This window comes from Buceros rhinoceros, unplaced genomic scaffold (assembly GCF_000710305.1).
Source record: "Buceros rhinoceros silvestris isolate BGI_N320 unplaced genomic scaffold, ASM71030v1 scaffold23192, whole genome shotgun sequence".
In the NCBI taxonomy this organism is placed as follows: Eukaryota; Metazoa; Chordata; class Aves; order Bucerotiformes; family Bucerotidae; genus Buceros; species Buceros rhinoceros.
Genome location: NW_010401049.1, coordinates 47077 through 62578, shown reverse-complemented (window position 1 = coordinate 62578; position 15502 = coordinate 47077). Strand labels below are relative to the sequence as shown.

Here is a 15502-nt window from a genome sequence, read left to right as displayed (position 1 = left end):
AGTGTTGTAGTGTTGTACCTGGGCAGGCACAGGGTGACGCAGCACTTAAAACGGACACTTGTACAGTAGGTGAGTTACAGCGACAAACACAGTTCAGCGTGCCGCGCACTTGCGTGGAAGGAGCATCTTGCAGTGAAAAGACTGTGCTAGAAGAATTTTAGTCGCAGTTATTTTACTTTTTGTGACGTCTTTCTTAGGGCACTGATTTCAACAGAGTAAATTAATATCTTTTAAGTGGCTTCAGAGCCTCTCCAAAGTAATTACCAAACAGTCATTTTTAACTGAGCTGTGATTTGAACCAGCGACACAAAAGCAAAGCCAAGTCATTGTAGTAACCAGACTCTTGTATATGCTGTTCTGGTCATGTGTCGACAGGTCATCACTGGTTACCTTTTCAGATACGACGCTTTGTGCTTCTTCTGCATCTTAAAGCACAATTGAAAATTGTATCTATTGTAACTATTCAGACATGCCCGACTGATTCAGTTACACTTGGAAGTTCACTACTTCCATTTCTTTGGCTCCTAATCCTTGAAGAGGATGTATGGTTAGATACAAAATCTCTACTTATATTTGATACTTTTTAAAAAATTTATTAATATGTATGTTGATCCTCCAGCATACTCACCAGTTTATAAAACTACAGGTTCTCAGGCAGTTGAACTTTCTTGCAGAACTTGCCCCAGGGGAATGACGTGTTTGTAAATCTTGCTTTGTTATGGTTCTGCAGACCAGCTGCTAACTGCTTAGCTTTGGCTCATGGACTGACAGTTTGGCCCCATGGCCCTGTGTGTAAAACCTGGTTTCATCACTGGGGAAGAGAGAGGAGGAGGTTGTTTTGTTTGGTTGTTTCACTTTGGCTGGGGTTTGCTCGCTTCTCAGGAACATATCAACTTCAGCTTTCTCTTTTCTCACCACCGAGCTGTTCATTTTACAGTGGTTACTTTTATTCATGATCCTTTTATGTTGCTCTGTGTTAACATATGGGATCAAAGACTGAAAAAGAACATAGAGAGATGCTTTCAAAAAAGTCCCTCTTACAACTAGAATTTGCATAGTATCTTTGACTTTTTATTTTCCCCTGGAAAAAAAGATAGATTTGATAAAATACAAAATAACAAGAATCTGTGCTTGACTGGTACCGATCGAACCGCAGTGTGTGCAAGGATTGGGTCTCACTGTCCTACGTGCAGTGCGCTGTTCCTGGTTTGTGTTCTGATTCGTTGTTCATACTCTGCTCGTGCTGTCTCCTGACTGACTTTGGTGCTGTTGCTTTGATACCTCCTTTAGCGTAGTCTCGCTGACTTGCATTGGAAGACAAAGCTCAATGAAACCTTCTCTTCTCACCCCCTCCTCCAGTTAGCATAGTAGAATCTAGTAAGACGAATACAGGGTTTTTTCCCATGGATTACTGAGCTCTGGTGCGTGTGCTGAGCACTCAGCTAAATCTTCAGTAAGATAAAGTAAAATGCATTGCACGAGGGGAAATAAATCTTATTTAATAACGTGGGGTTTTAGACCAGCCTTCTCTGGCTCAGGAGAGGTTGCTGTACCAAGCGAATCATCTCCCTTTTCATGTGCTGACTCCTCTGGAACTCCTCTGTCGCTGTGGTTCTGCAGACTGCTGCAGAATGACTCTTCTTGAATCATATTTGCATACAATTTCCTTTCATCACAGGCTGCTTGCTGGAAGATCAGCTCTCCTGTGTCTTGTATTGGTCGTTTGCTTTTACGCTCAAAGAAAGATGGTTTAGATTTGTTTCGTGTCTGCTCTGACCTTGTTGTGTTGATAGTTTTTGTACTGGGTCTGCACAGCATCTCCCCTTTTCTGGCTCTGCCCCAAACTGTGTCTATATTTACAGTAGTTATCTAGCATTTAGCTGTAAGAGCGGCCTTCCCCTAGTTCTTTCTGAGACCAACATTAGCAAACAAGCTTACTACCTTATCTTTGGAAATTCCAGGGTAAAATTTTAATGGTTGTAGTTTACCCGAGTATGAATCTCACCTCCGACAGAGCACAAATCTGTTTTTCATATGTGCTTTATGATAGAGGAGGGGGGTTTTGCCTACCATGAACCCAAAAGAATTCAATAGAACAAACGCAGAATTCATCTGCTTTGGCTCCTTCATTATGTATTAGTTTTGTATTTAGCATCAGAAAATAGAAGTCTGGCTCCATTCACAGGGATCCTGCCAGAGTGTCTGCGCTCTCCTTCTTTCAGATGTAAAGTACATACCACGTGTACATATAGTTCGTACAGAAAGATAACGGAGGGGTCTGTAGTTTCTAACACTGCAAAAGGGCCCTTGTGATATCTTTTCTGAATAGGTGTTTTTAAAATATTCATGTGGAAAAAATAGTGTCGTGTTTCTCTTCAAGGTTCATCCTCATGTGAGAACCTTTTTCTCGTGCAGATTAGAAGTGATACATCAGAGATCCTGGACGAGACCATTCCGCTCATTAAAGACAAAGTGATGGAAATGAACCACATCTATGCCAAAGTTGACAAGTTAGAGGTTTGTTCATTGCATTAGAAATTTTACATCCTTCTTTTTCTATGTTTTATAGGTTAACTGTCCAGGTATTTTTATGGAGCACTCACATGTTTATGTCTCTGTATTGTCTCATGTTTGGTTTTGAATCAGTACTTTTACTCATGGTTCAACACATATAAAGGTTTATGGTTTTGGAACATGAGTGAGTAATTGATTGCTGTGGATTCTACAACTCATAATGGTAGATTAAAAGCATTCTTTGCGGTTTTTGATGTTAATAATAATGCTAATAATGTTAATTTGTTTTGTGACTGCAAGGAGTATCTGTGAAACCATTTATAACTACAAGTTCAAGTCTCATGCAGTGCTGGACATATGCATTTTAAGTTGTTGATGTTCATCTTATGTAGTAGGGGAGAGATCTCTGAGCTCCCATCTTCTGTTGTGTCTGTCTTGGTGTTTATCGAATCCTGAATGAGGGGAGCCAGCATGATGCACTGAGATGTGCCCTCGTCATATTTAGTAAGCAGTATGTTAAAATTTGTGTCAAGGAGGGCAAGTTTGCTTCTGGGAGGAATGTAATGAAAACATGATGAGATAAATTGTGTAATGTTTAAAATCAGTTCTAACTGACTCAAAGTGAAAGAAACCAAGTGTTTGCGGGATTAAATCCAGACTGGCAGTGCTTAAGCTTCAGGCTCTACCCCTGTGCAAATACGCTCGAAGGGACAGGGCAATTGACTTGCCTTCCAGCAAGTTCTCTTTAAACGCAATTCATTTTCTGTAGTTTGCATTTTTACACCTACATTTGATAACAGACTTATCAAACCACTTCATATTTGTGGACTTACACAGCACCAGGAGAAAGCTTCAGACAGAAAATTGAGACAAGGCATTTTAGAAAAAAAGTGGGAGTCAACTGTAACCTGTTTAGAAACCTGTCTAGTTTTGGGGGAGTGTGGAGGGTGTTTTTGTCTTTGAACAGGAAAATAATATTAAAACTCTGTGCAATTACTTGTGCTAAAAGTGTGGTAAGCAACAGGGCTCCTTACTGCTTTTTTTCCCCTCTAATATAGGGAAGGAGAGGAAAAAAACCACCCTCTCTGTCCCCATTCCTGTAGTACAACTGTAAGGGCGCAGTAATTTGGAACATGAAGAAAACACCAGTCTTTGCTGGGCTACAGATTGTCCTTGAATAATGCAGCAGAATTTTGTTGAAAGGCTTTTTTTGGTCGTCGAGGGAGGATAATACCTTGATTGGCTAGGAATCAGTTTTTCTGCCTAATGTTACCAGCTGTAATGGCAGTAATCTGAGAGCACAAGATTAAATTGGCAATTTGAGCAGTAGTTAATGTTTTAATTAGAACTTTTAAATTTAAAGCTTAGCATCCATGGGGATTTTCAAGGGAGAAATTAACTTGTACTCCCAAGAGTACAAAAGGAAAGGAATGTATTGTAACGATTATATAGGATGAGAATCTGCTGGATGTTGCCACTGATACATTTTGGTCGATTAATTTACCTCTTCAGCCTCACCTCCCCCATCCCTACAATGGACAATGCTCAACTTTTCCGGAAAAGAAGCTTAGTAGAAAGTATCAGAACTCTCTACAAACTGTTCTGTATTTTAACAAATAAACACTGTGTGCTTTCTAGTTGACTTTCTCTTACGGCTCAGATTTTAACTGAAACTGAACATGTGTATGTTTAGGTCAATAGTTCCTGACCATTTTTAGCTAAAATCACCTGTCAGTATCTCTTCCTCTGCTGTCTACTCCCTTCTACTGCTTTGCCCCTTTCTCACACCCACCAGCAGTAGCAGTCACTTCGTGGGTTCTGAAGAGCTTTTCACCTCAATGCTAAAATGTCGCCAGACCTTTAGACACTGTGCAAGTGCTTACCTACTCTGCATGCTGAAAAGGGAGCAAAAGTCTGCCCTTGGGAAGGAGAAAAATTAGCCTTAGGTCATGACACTAGTGGTTCTTCTCATGGCTGTAAACGTCTGTAGTCTACTTGTGGGTATGCGCCCCTTGGATATTTATATTAGCAACAGTGCACTCTGAACTCTTGTTACAGATTTTTCTTTGCCTTCTGATCTCTAGCAAGGATAATGTTGAAAGCCAGCCATGTGCTTTTCATTTTCATTCAGTGTTTTTCCTCTCTCCATAGGCATTTGTTAAAATGGTTGCGCACCATGTTTCCTTCCTAGAAGAGCAAGTGCTTGAAGCAGAGAAGAGCCATGGTACCTTCCTTAATACTGTTTGCAGATTATTTCAGTGTGCAACTATCTCATCATTTAAAAACGTGAGTATTTTTAAAGTTGCTTCCAGCAGATGGGAAAGTGATGTTAAAATACCCTGTCTGTATCAAATGCATATTTGCATTAATAAATATTACAGCATAGTTAATTATTAAGTGGTGCAATAGAGCTAGCTACAGTTTGTTTCTAGAAAGGAATTTTTTTTACAATTTTTAAAATTTTCTTTTTTTTTTTTTAAATGGGGTGCTGCCCAGGCATTGAATAGTTCCAGCAGTAATCTTTTAGGATCTCTACATTTTGCTCCTAAATTTTTCCAAGGGTCTTCTGTACCACTATGCATAATACTGGGTAGGCAATAATACACAGGTGTCAATGATCACGTAGGTATCGCTGAACCACTTGTAATTTTTGTCTGGTGTCATAGCAAGCTCTGGAAGCTTTGCTTGCAGACAAAAAGTCCAGTCAGTTTCTGCAGATCCAGGACAAACTTGAACTGCTTGGAGAGAATAATGAATATTCAGTCTGGTTAAGAGAGGTGCGGACAGGAGATGGTGCATACTGATTTCATCTTCAGCTGTCAAACTCTAGTGAACCTTTAGAAAACCACAGTTTATACAGACTCAGTAAAGAGTTGTAAGTTGGCCAAATTTGGTAATATTTTCACAGGAATGGGAAAATATGTCCCTGATACGAGGGTATTTTACTGCCAATTTTAAATCTCTGCTGTAGCTTATGAAGGCATCAGAGCTTCTCAGAAGAGCTAAACAACACATGCTCTTCCTTAACTTCATTATCTGAATTGGCTTTGTTCCCTAAAACTTTCCAAATGTGTAAAGCCTGCAGCAGATGCCCAGTCTGGAAAATATATCAAAGCTGGAAGTCCTGCAAGGTTGGTCTGCTTATACAAATAATGTTGTGTAACTGGGGCGCCAAGAAGAATGTGGAGAAGGCCAGACTATTTGCTCAGAAGCTGGTTTGAGTTGGGCTTGAAGACTGTGTAGTGGTTTCTTTTTTTTTCCTTATAATTACAAAGAAAAATTTTGAATATTGAATAATTGTGTATTCACGCTTGCAGGCATCTTGGAATGATAATATTAGTGAACAAAAGAGAAAAAGAAATAGGAATGGTGTAGCTTCCTACTGGACTCATCTCTCCCTCTCATCCTTTCTCCCAGAATAGTACAACTAGAAAGCGTGGTGAGAGAAATAACAAGGGTGAGCACAGATACAGAAAAGTTCTCTCACAGAAATTTCTAAACAGATGCAGACTTGTCCTGAAGGAGGACAGGGTGGAGGTTTGTGAAGTCATTCTGTGTGTGAAACAGGTGAATAGAGAATGATTATTCACTCCCTCACATAATTCAAGAACAAGGATCATCCAATGAAATTATCAGCAGGCAGGTTCGCAATACAAAAAGGGAGGTAATTACGTGATGTATTAATATGCCATAGAACTATGTGCACAGCATGTTATATATTCCCAAAATAATTAGACAAATTCATGGGGGGAAAAAAATCCAGCAATGGATATTAAAAAATAATTTAAAAAATCTGATCTTCAGCCATGAATTCTTGAAGGCCTGGAAATAAGTTTGTGTATTTACCCTGTAACCTTTTCCCTAGGCAATGCCTTTAACTGGTCACCACTTAAGAGGACCTTTGAATGATGCAGTACAGCTGCTTGTTAATAACTTTTCTATTGTGGTTCTCACTGTAAATTCTGGCTCTGAATGACAATGCTCTGTGTCGGTGAGGAATTACTCACTTGTAGTAGAAGGGTGCAGGGAAGGACTGAATTGTTTAAGGACATCAGTAGAGCTTGAAATTCTACAGCAATTTTCCTTTTGGTTTGACAGTTGCCTGAAACCCAATAGGATCTCTGACAACTATCCAAGTTTCTGTACTCTTCCCAAATCTGTTTCTTTCTTGTTGTCCATCCATTTTCCCCACTTACGGAGGATATCCTTGCAGAGTTGGCCTTTCGGCATCTTTGGCCATTTGAAAATTAGGACTGTCCCAACCATTTTTGTCAGTGAGTTCAACTTGTTCTGAAATGATAGTGTCCAGCTCGTGTATCTTCTCTCCACAGCCTTGACCAGACTGGGTGAAAGAGTTTGAGCGTGCTCCTTCCTCTGAGCAGAGGGTGTGCGAGTGTTTGTATTTCAGCTAGGCTTTTTCCTCTTCTGATTAAACATGGATGCTAATTGAAATGCAAGAGAAATCTCAGTGTTTTGCAGTTGTATTTCAAGGTGCAGCAAAATCCTGTAATGTTCTTTTTTGTCTTTTGCTGGTTTTTTTGGGTGTTCAGAAAGTTGTTTCATATAGACGCGCAGTGCACAGTAACACTGGGAAAGGTGTCTCCTCTGTGGGAGAAAAGTGAGTAATCAGAATTCATGCTTTGTGTTAGGAATATCCAGAGGTGGTCTCAAAAGAGGCAACTTTATACTAAATATAAATTACAAATATGACTGGGTTAGTCTGACAGGTTGTAAGAATATAACACCTCCTGAGGGAACAGAACAAATAACTGCCTCGTGTGAAGTTTGCAGCTCTGTGGAAGAAAAGCTTTTCTTTTGTAAAGCTTGAACTTTGTATGGGAGAAACTGTGATTTCAAATCTTTTATCCAAAGATGTTATCTGTGCCCTGGCTGAATGGGGTTCAGCAATCTTAGAGAAAGGACCGGAAATCTATTTTAGAAAACTTGAGTGTGTGGAGTTTAAAAAAGCCACTAGTATCTTTTCCAATGGAAGGAAACTGAACATTTTTCATGTTTTTTCATGCATCTTCTGATATCTGGTGTTTTCTTAAAGCCAGAAATTTTCTTTCGATGTCATTGGCTGAGAATCTTGTAAAACATTTATTTTTAGAGTAATTTTTAACCCTTGTATAGTTGCAGGGAAAGGCTTATAAAATCACAACCTTCAGAAAAATCTCATGCTAATGCTATGAAGAAAAAGTGTGCCTTTGTTAGATTTTTTTTTCCCAGACGTATTTTATTGTCTTTTGCTTTCTGTTAATACTGTAACTTCTAGAATAGCAGCTGCCTCTCTGAGGTGGGCTTTGCTTTGTCTTGGCTGAGGTGCTTGCTCATGGTTTTTCCTCACACCTGGGGCAGATTCTGACAAATCAAACTGGGAAATTGATAATGTGATATGAAGCATTCTCAGTTCATCTGAGCTCAGTAATGAGCAAAAGTTATTGATGAGTTGTACTGACTAAAGTATCTAGGAAGGAGACCTGTGCTTACACTGGTAACCACTGAAAAGAACTGTTCAGTGGGGAAGTGGACAGAGGCTTCTGGCTGCAGTCTCCATAGATGGATAGCAGATTCCTTCTCGAGGAGAGAGCTCGGAAGGACTGAGGAGCTATGCATAGTTAACATTGTGCTTAATGTAGAAGACAACAAGCTGGGTTTTAATTTTCATAAATAAATAATAAAATAAATCACCGGAATAAGAAATCTTTCCTATATTGAGACACTGCATTTTTAAAATTTTTGCAGATCATCCTTCAAATGGAACTTGATGTAGGTTTTGGCTTCACTCTTGGCTCTGTAGTACCAATTTCTTAAGGACTCCAAAGAAGCACATATTGAGATTTCTGTTACTGTCTTTGTCAATGACAATGTGTGATCACATATATGTCATGCTACTTCTCTGTGTCCTAATTTACCTCATAAGATAATGTTTAGTGTTTCCTAAATGCTATGAGATTTTTCTGACAGCCTAGAAGAAAAATATTTATTAAATTATTACTAAAACATACCAGATGGGAAAGATGAGAAGAGAGAAAATAGAGCAGATTATTTCAAAAGTGGGGGTGTACTGTGTTCGTATTTAAAACTCATTAATTTTCAAGTGCTGAATACTACCAGGCATTTTTTTCAATATTAGGGAAAATAAAAAATCTGACACATACTTAAATATTTAATGTTAAGAACTTTGGGGGCATGTTCAACTTATTTTAACTGCAGCTATGCTTGAAGTTCATCCAGTTCCATTCTGATTCGGACTAATTCATTAGCTGGTTTGGGAGCCCCAGAGTTCTGTGTTGAGAAGAATAACACACAGAAATGGGAAGATGCAAGCAAGGAGATGTAGTAGGTCCAGAAGTCAAGATTTCAGCTACCCATAGCTTTAGCCCTGGTTTGCCTGCTGCCTTGAGGGAGCTTGCACAATTCCCAAAGTTAATTTGCCAGTTTGCTAAGTCTGGTGAAAAGCAGAAGAGCTTAAGAGAGGCTGCAGCACTGTGCTTGGACATCAGGCAGTGGCACTGGTTTGGAGGAGTAGATGAAGGAGACATCAGCTTTAACTGAGCCGTCGTGCTGAAACAGTAGTGGAAGAAAAGAATCTCTAGTTTATGTGCAACAAAGAAGTTAAAATAACAAGCTGGATCTTTTTTTTTAATCAGTGCTAAGATTGGCTTCTGACTTCCTGTTCTCTAATGGGAATGGATTAGATCCTTTATGTTTTGAAAGAGACTGAGCCAATTCCTGTTGCAAAATTCCAGTACTGAGATCAAATGAATGAATAAAAACAGTTAGGAAAAGCTTGATTTGTCAGAAATCTTCATTAGTGCTCTCATCTCTTTTCTATCATAGAAATAGTTTTTAAGCTATAATAGCATCTCTCTGACAAAAGCTTCTGGCTGCCTATGTAAAGATTTGTGAAATAGTGCCTTTCTGTAAGCTGGTGTAATCTGTGCCAGAAAATAGAACCCCAGCCTCTGCGTATGAAAGGCTCCTCCTCCAGAGTTCAGCACAGTGGCTCTATTGGTTAGTACTGGTGAGCTTTAAATGCGTCCTGCTGTACATGCTTTACTAGGCTTTGATGCTTGCTCTTGAAAGGCAGGGAAAAAATCTTCCTTCAGAAATGTTTTACGTAACATTGCCCTGTGCAGAGTTGAAGTGAATTTGTTACAGAAAAGATATTAGCTGGCGCCAGTAAAATAAGCAGTAGATGTCTCTTGACCCTCCCCTTTTCTTGGGCTCCTTTTGGCTGCTCCTGTAAGGAATGCAGCAAGCAGTGGCTGCTGCTCGCACAATTAATTTAAGCGTTTGCATGTTATACATTGCGGTGCTGCACTGGCCTGTTTTCTGGGGCAATATAGGGTGGCTGCACTGGTATCAGATTTTCTGTTTGTATTTGCATTTCTGTCTTCCGTGTGAGGCTCTGCAATGTCATACACATTGTTAAACTGGATTGAGCGCGCTCATTGTTACGAAACACTGCGCGTAAAATACTTACAGGTCACAGTCCCAGTGGTTCAGGGTTCCCGTTCATAAACCTGTGCTGTGCTGCTGTTGATTCTGAAAAAAACAAAGGCAGTAACATACTGAAAGCTAAAACTCGGCTGCTGTGTCTCCAGCATGATGCCCTAGGGCCAGCGACGCAGCATGTGGTGAGAGGTGCGGTTGGGTCCCTTAGCAGAACTACTTGCCTGGATTTTCCTCCCAACATCCCAGTTTCTTTGTTACAGGGGTGCCACTTATACAGCTGGTGTTAAGAGCAGTCAACCACATTTCCCAAAATAATCGAGTGCTCTTACTAAACAGGGGTGACTGTTTTCCCTGTTTCAGGGTTATGCTATTTTCCTCAGTTGATGCGCTACCGGTTACATTTTAAATTCTAGCTGAGGTGCAGAAACACACTGCAGATTGCATGATGTTAGGGAAAAACATTTCAAATGGATTGTAATACACTGAGAAATTACGTGCTAGCCAGCCATAGTTGTGGTGAGTTTGTTGGAAGCTTTGTTTTACCATATTGCTGAGGATTATTGTCTCCGCGGCATGGTATGCTCCTCTGCTCATTTCTGTAACCATGTAATATATACTTTTGTAATGGTGTCTGATCAGAGGAATGTCTGTAGAAATTGTGGTCTCAGTGAGACAAAAGCAAACATTTCTGTGTTCATTTTGTTTCTATTTTTAATTCAGCAGAGAAAAAAAGTTGACCTTTAAAATGATTTTCTGTTTACAATCTTAAAAAAATTTTCATAATTTATACTGGGGGCTAGATGGCTTAACTGAGATCGGGGTGCTAAATCTTGAAGCACAATGATTGATTGTAGTTCCAGGTTCAAACTGCTTTCCGGGTAAACACACCAGACAAATGGGCGGATGGAAACACGTTCCCCATCTTGCTGATGGGAATTGGAGGCATGCAGAAATAAAATGACTTTATTATGGTACTACCATAACTTTACAGTATGGCCTGGCACTACACTGAAGTGTCCGCTGAACCCTGAGCACAAGATTCTCTCTGCATGAAACTTGTTTGCTGAACTATTTTAATGCTTCAGCTTTTCATTTGAAGCCCTTAAAGTATTAAAAAAGAACAGGTGAAAAAGGGATCCGTTTTGTAACTGGATAAACTGGCACAAGACCCAAGAAGATACTATGAGCTACTAAAGGGTTTAAATAGAAAAATCCTCTCTCCAGATATTCCACACAGAGTAATTTCTGTGTTAAATTTTGGATGAAGTTAGCAGGAGGGAATTTTGGAGAGGAATTTTTATTCTGAGTTGGCTTTTATAATACAAAACACACCATATCTTGTGGATTTTCACAGTACCCTAAAGTGATACTCCAACAGGAGCAACGCTTATATAAATCATTTCTGTTGTAAATCAGGTTGACTTTTTCCTGGAAGTAGATTTATAGATTAATATGAATGAAATATGAAGGGTGGGAAATAAAGATCTTGATCCCGGTTAAATACTTTCAAATAAAGTTAACTGTAAGTATGTGTATAGCTATAAACTCATATGCAAAGTGATCCACGAAATACCATTGTTCATGAAATCAGCCGTCATCTTAGCGTTCAGTAAGGTACTTGAGGTAGTTTGTGTACAAGGTGAGAGAAAAAGCGAAGCTGCAGCCACTGCTGACATTTTTTCTTCTCTTCCTGCTAACAAATGACCACAGTGCTGCTAAAGGCCACGCTGCTGTTACTAAATTGCCTGTTCGCCTCCAAAATGCCCCAGCTAAGCAACGTCCCTTAGAACGCGCTATAACTTTTCCACAGCAAAATGCGACAAATATGGCTTCTACTTCCTTGCTCCGAGTAAAGCCAGAGTCTTACTCTAGCCCTGTGGCACCGTCTGCTTATGGAGTTCATTACTGCCTTCCTGCCTGCCCTCCCCCAGCTTCACACACATGTCCAATTAACTCCCCCTTCTTCTCTTTCCTCCATCTCCTTGTGCTGCCACATGGATGCTCCTACCTGGGACACCCACCACCTGTTAAAAGTATTTTATCAACTCATTTTCAGTGCCTCTGCCTTTTCTGCGTGAGACTGATACATACGGAAGTCTCCTGGGGGATTCTACTGGCCTTCTCTGTGACTCGTTTTCCTGATGACTGCTCTTGTCTGGGTGGTCATTCGTACTTCCTCCACTTGGATTTTGGTTTTAGAGGTTTGGTTGTTTTGGGGTTTTTTTTGAGTTGTGTGTCACTTAGGAGCATGTGTCACTTTTAAATGTGTTTGGAATAAATACCTGCGTTACAGGACAATAATGAGGAACAGCAATAACTAGATGTCAGATATGTGAAGTGAGTGCCAAGCTCTTGTGATGAAGATAACAGTGGTGGACGTTTTGTTGGTATGTTGAAGTGAAGTGAAATCAAAGTGCAATTTTCTTTCATATGCTGGGCTAATAGCTGAGACAGTTTAGCAGTTGCTGCTGCAGTGCGGAGGGACGCTGGAGAAGAGGCAGAGAAACCAGCTGGGGTTGAAAATCACTGCTGCTGTCTTCATGCGAGCTGTTCTCTCAGATCTTTCAGTTTTATGTGTGCAGTGCACCACATTAATTCTTGAAGTAGCTTTTAAAAGGGTCGCTGTAAAAGGGGTAATCTTGGTCCAATATACTTTTGACAGGGGGAACTTGAATGTTCTAACAGGAGAGATGCATGTCTTTGTTTCCTTGCATCAAAACTGTCTCCAGTAAATAAGCACGTTTACAGTAGTCTTAAATAAAAGACTGTAATAAAAGCCATTTAATAAAATGTTAGTAAAATCTGTGCAACTTTTTTTAGAATAGGGAAGGCTACTCACAAAATGAATTAAAATCTCATGAAGAGGGCAGTAAGGAAGGAACTGAGGACAGTAATACTTAAACATATGGGTATCGTTAGTGTAAGAAAAAGTGAAGTGTTGGAAATGCCGAGTGAATTCAAGAAACATCTGGCCTTCTCTGTGGAGAGGAAAGCTCTGGTGAAGGATCGGGGTGGAGGTAAAAAGGCGGGAGTTTCAAGTATGAAGGATCTGAGACCAGATAAGGATTTTTTCACTAGAAATAATGCCTCGTGTTCAAATATTTGTGGCATTATATATCCTGCTAGTGTCCTTTTCTTTTTCAGTTGTGTGTGACATAGGCTCACAATTGTTTATTTTGATTAATGACCACAATATTTTTTTTTCCCCACTATTTCCAGTCATGGAGAATAGGACACTAGCAGCTAATAAAGTTCTACCAAAATCAAACCATGGTAGGTCATGTTGGGAATACATCCAGAGAAAGGCAACATGCAGGCTAATTACACTGTGCTGGAGTTTTATGAAGGTAAAATAGTTCTATGGACTAGTAACAGGAAATGGGTAAGAGAGCTCTTTAGCCTGAAGTCGCAATTTCAAGTTTCATGCGCTGACTAGGTCATTACAACTGGGGCATATGTTGGAGCTAGTGTTTGAGCACAGTTACTGTGCAGTGAGTTCTGTGAGAAGTTTCTGTCCAGCTTCCCGTGGACAGGTCTCTACCTCATGTACCACCACCACACGTCTGACTTTTCCTGACAGCTTCTGTAAAGAAACTCACTTTTGAGTTTGCCTGTCTAGATCAGGACGTGCTGCTCGGGGAGTGCGGCTTACTCATGGTAGATGTCACACACTACAGTAGCCCATTGGACACTTCCTTTATAAGTTTCCATTTAAAACGTGACTCTTGTTAAAAGGCACACATGCAGATATGGCGGTTTTTAATTTTTTTTCCTTGGCAACAGCTAAGTGGAATTTCATAGCACATAACTTCAGAAGTATGTATTCCTTGGCGACCTGGTGCCACAGCAAATTCCTTTTCACTTGCATTACTGAAATGCTTCAGAGCTCTTTAGGATTATTGCTAGAAGCACACTGAATGTCAGATGAAATACCATTTGGCTAAAACTAAAACAAAGCTTATACCATCCTGTCTTGATACCCTCTAAGCCATAGGCCCAACTTTTGGGACAAAATGTCTGTGTCTTTTAGTTTTCAAGGCGGTAAGAAGTTTGAAGGGTTTTTTAAAGCTAATTTTTAAGAAGAATTAGTTTTAAAATGGCGTTTTTCACCAAGTGGAGAAACATTCCATCTGCTGGTATCCGTCCCTTCCTGGTTGGGCTGTTCTCGGAGGTTGCAGGCAGCGCTGTGGGTGATGTCATGGTTGTGCTGCAGGAAGGTGCTCTGCTGGGCTGGAGTCTCCAGGAGCTGTAGCGAGAGCGTTTTCCTCTGGAGCCTCCAACACAAACGTGCACACGCGTTGGTTCCCTTATGCTCTCTGTCTACCAGCGTATTACCCTTCCCCCACCCCTTCTACAAAGCATTTCTCCCTGAGGCAAATTTCTTGCTGTCTGCAGTACCGAACATGCACTGGCACTTCCTTTTCTTCTTTAAGATTTCCTAGTGTAGCCATTATAAGGCAAAAATAGCTAAAAAGGCTATTTTACATAGGTTGTTCTGGTTTTACTAGAGAGACAGAGTGTGTGTGTATGTGGAGAAAAAAAAAAAACAAACCCAAAAGATCAACACCAAAGAAAAAGAAAACCCTCCCCCCCCCCATAGTTTATGGTTAAGTGAGGCCAAGTTTCTCCCATTTCTTTTTTTGAAGTGTCTTTACTCAGCAGTCGCATTTTTTTCTTGTGGTAAAAAATGCAACCCGAGCAGATGGCAAGTATTAACACATGAAATGCAGTGCCTGCCTGAAGTTGATTTAACGGAGCTCCAGGTTTCTGTCGCTGGCTTTCAGTTAGTTAACTAGTGTTTACAAGTTAATGAATTTGTTCCACTTGAAATATTTGATGGTATGTGCTGAGGTTCAGTGGTAAAAGAATCCTTTAGGAGTAATCGAGGAAAGCATGAGGTTTCTAGACATGGAGCTTGAGGTTTTTTTCCTTTGACTGATTTTAGCATTTTTTGAATAATATGAAATTGAATAATATGAAACTTAAAAGAGGCAGAAGGAGCAATAGGTACCAGTACACGGCCTTTCTCTTACGCTGTGGCACTGCTTTGAGCACTGCAGTGATACCTTATAGCAGCTTCCTGTTTGAACTGAGTAGTTTGCACTTGTGTTTCTATTGAATGTTCCTAAACCTTAGGTAAGGGTTTGAAAAACAAATAAAGTTTTATGTAGCAAATTGGGCAACATTTTCTTATTTCTGTGTTGTCTGCTTCCACGCTTGCTTTGGAAGTCTGAGTGCAAGCTATTAAATAGGCTGCTAAATATAAATTAGCCCACATTTGGCAGCAAAACTGTAGAATAGGGTGATCAAATTCCATGTATTTTCAGTTCATGCGTAAGACTCCTTTATTACACCACCCCATCCTATCTCTCTAATAACATTCGAAACTAAGTCAGCCCCAAGAATTGTATTCACAGTAAGAAACAAATGTTGGTTGCTGGTAACAGAGCATCGTTCAGACTTAGTATTTTACACAGCAGATTGCACTCCGTGAGGAATGCTCTGTTTGTCAAAACCACCTAAACTT

General features: G+C 40.0%; 1 protein-coding gene across 1 annotated transcript; it reads left to right on the top strand.

The window, feature by feature from the left end:
- Positions 1-2415: 2415 nt before the first annotated feature.
- Positions 2416-5845, top strand: BCAS4 (breast carcinoma amplified sequence 4; the record flags this gene model as incomplete). The annotated part of the gene is made up of 3 exons (XM_010132147.1): positions 2416-2517; positions 4666-4738; positions 5832-5845. Coding segments are annotated over 3 exons (189 nt in total), but the record flags the coding sequence as incomplete, so codon positions are not given.
- Positions 5846-15502: the final 9657 nt, after the last annotated feature.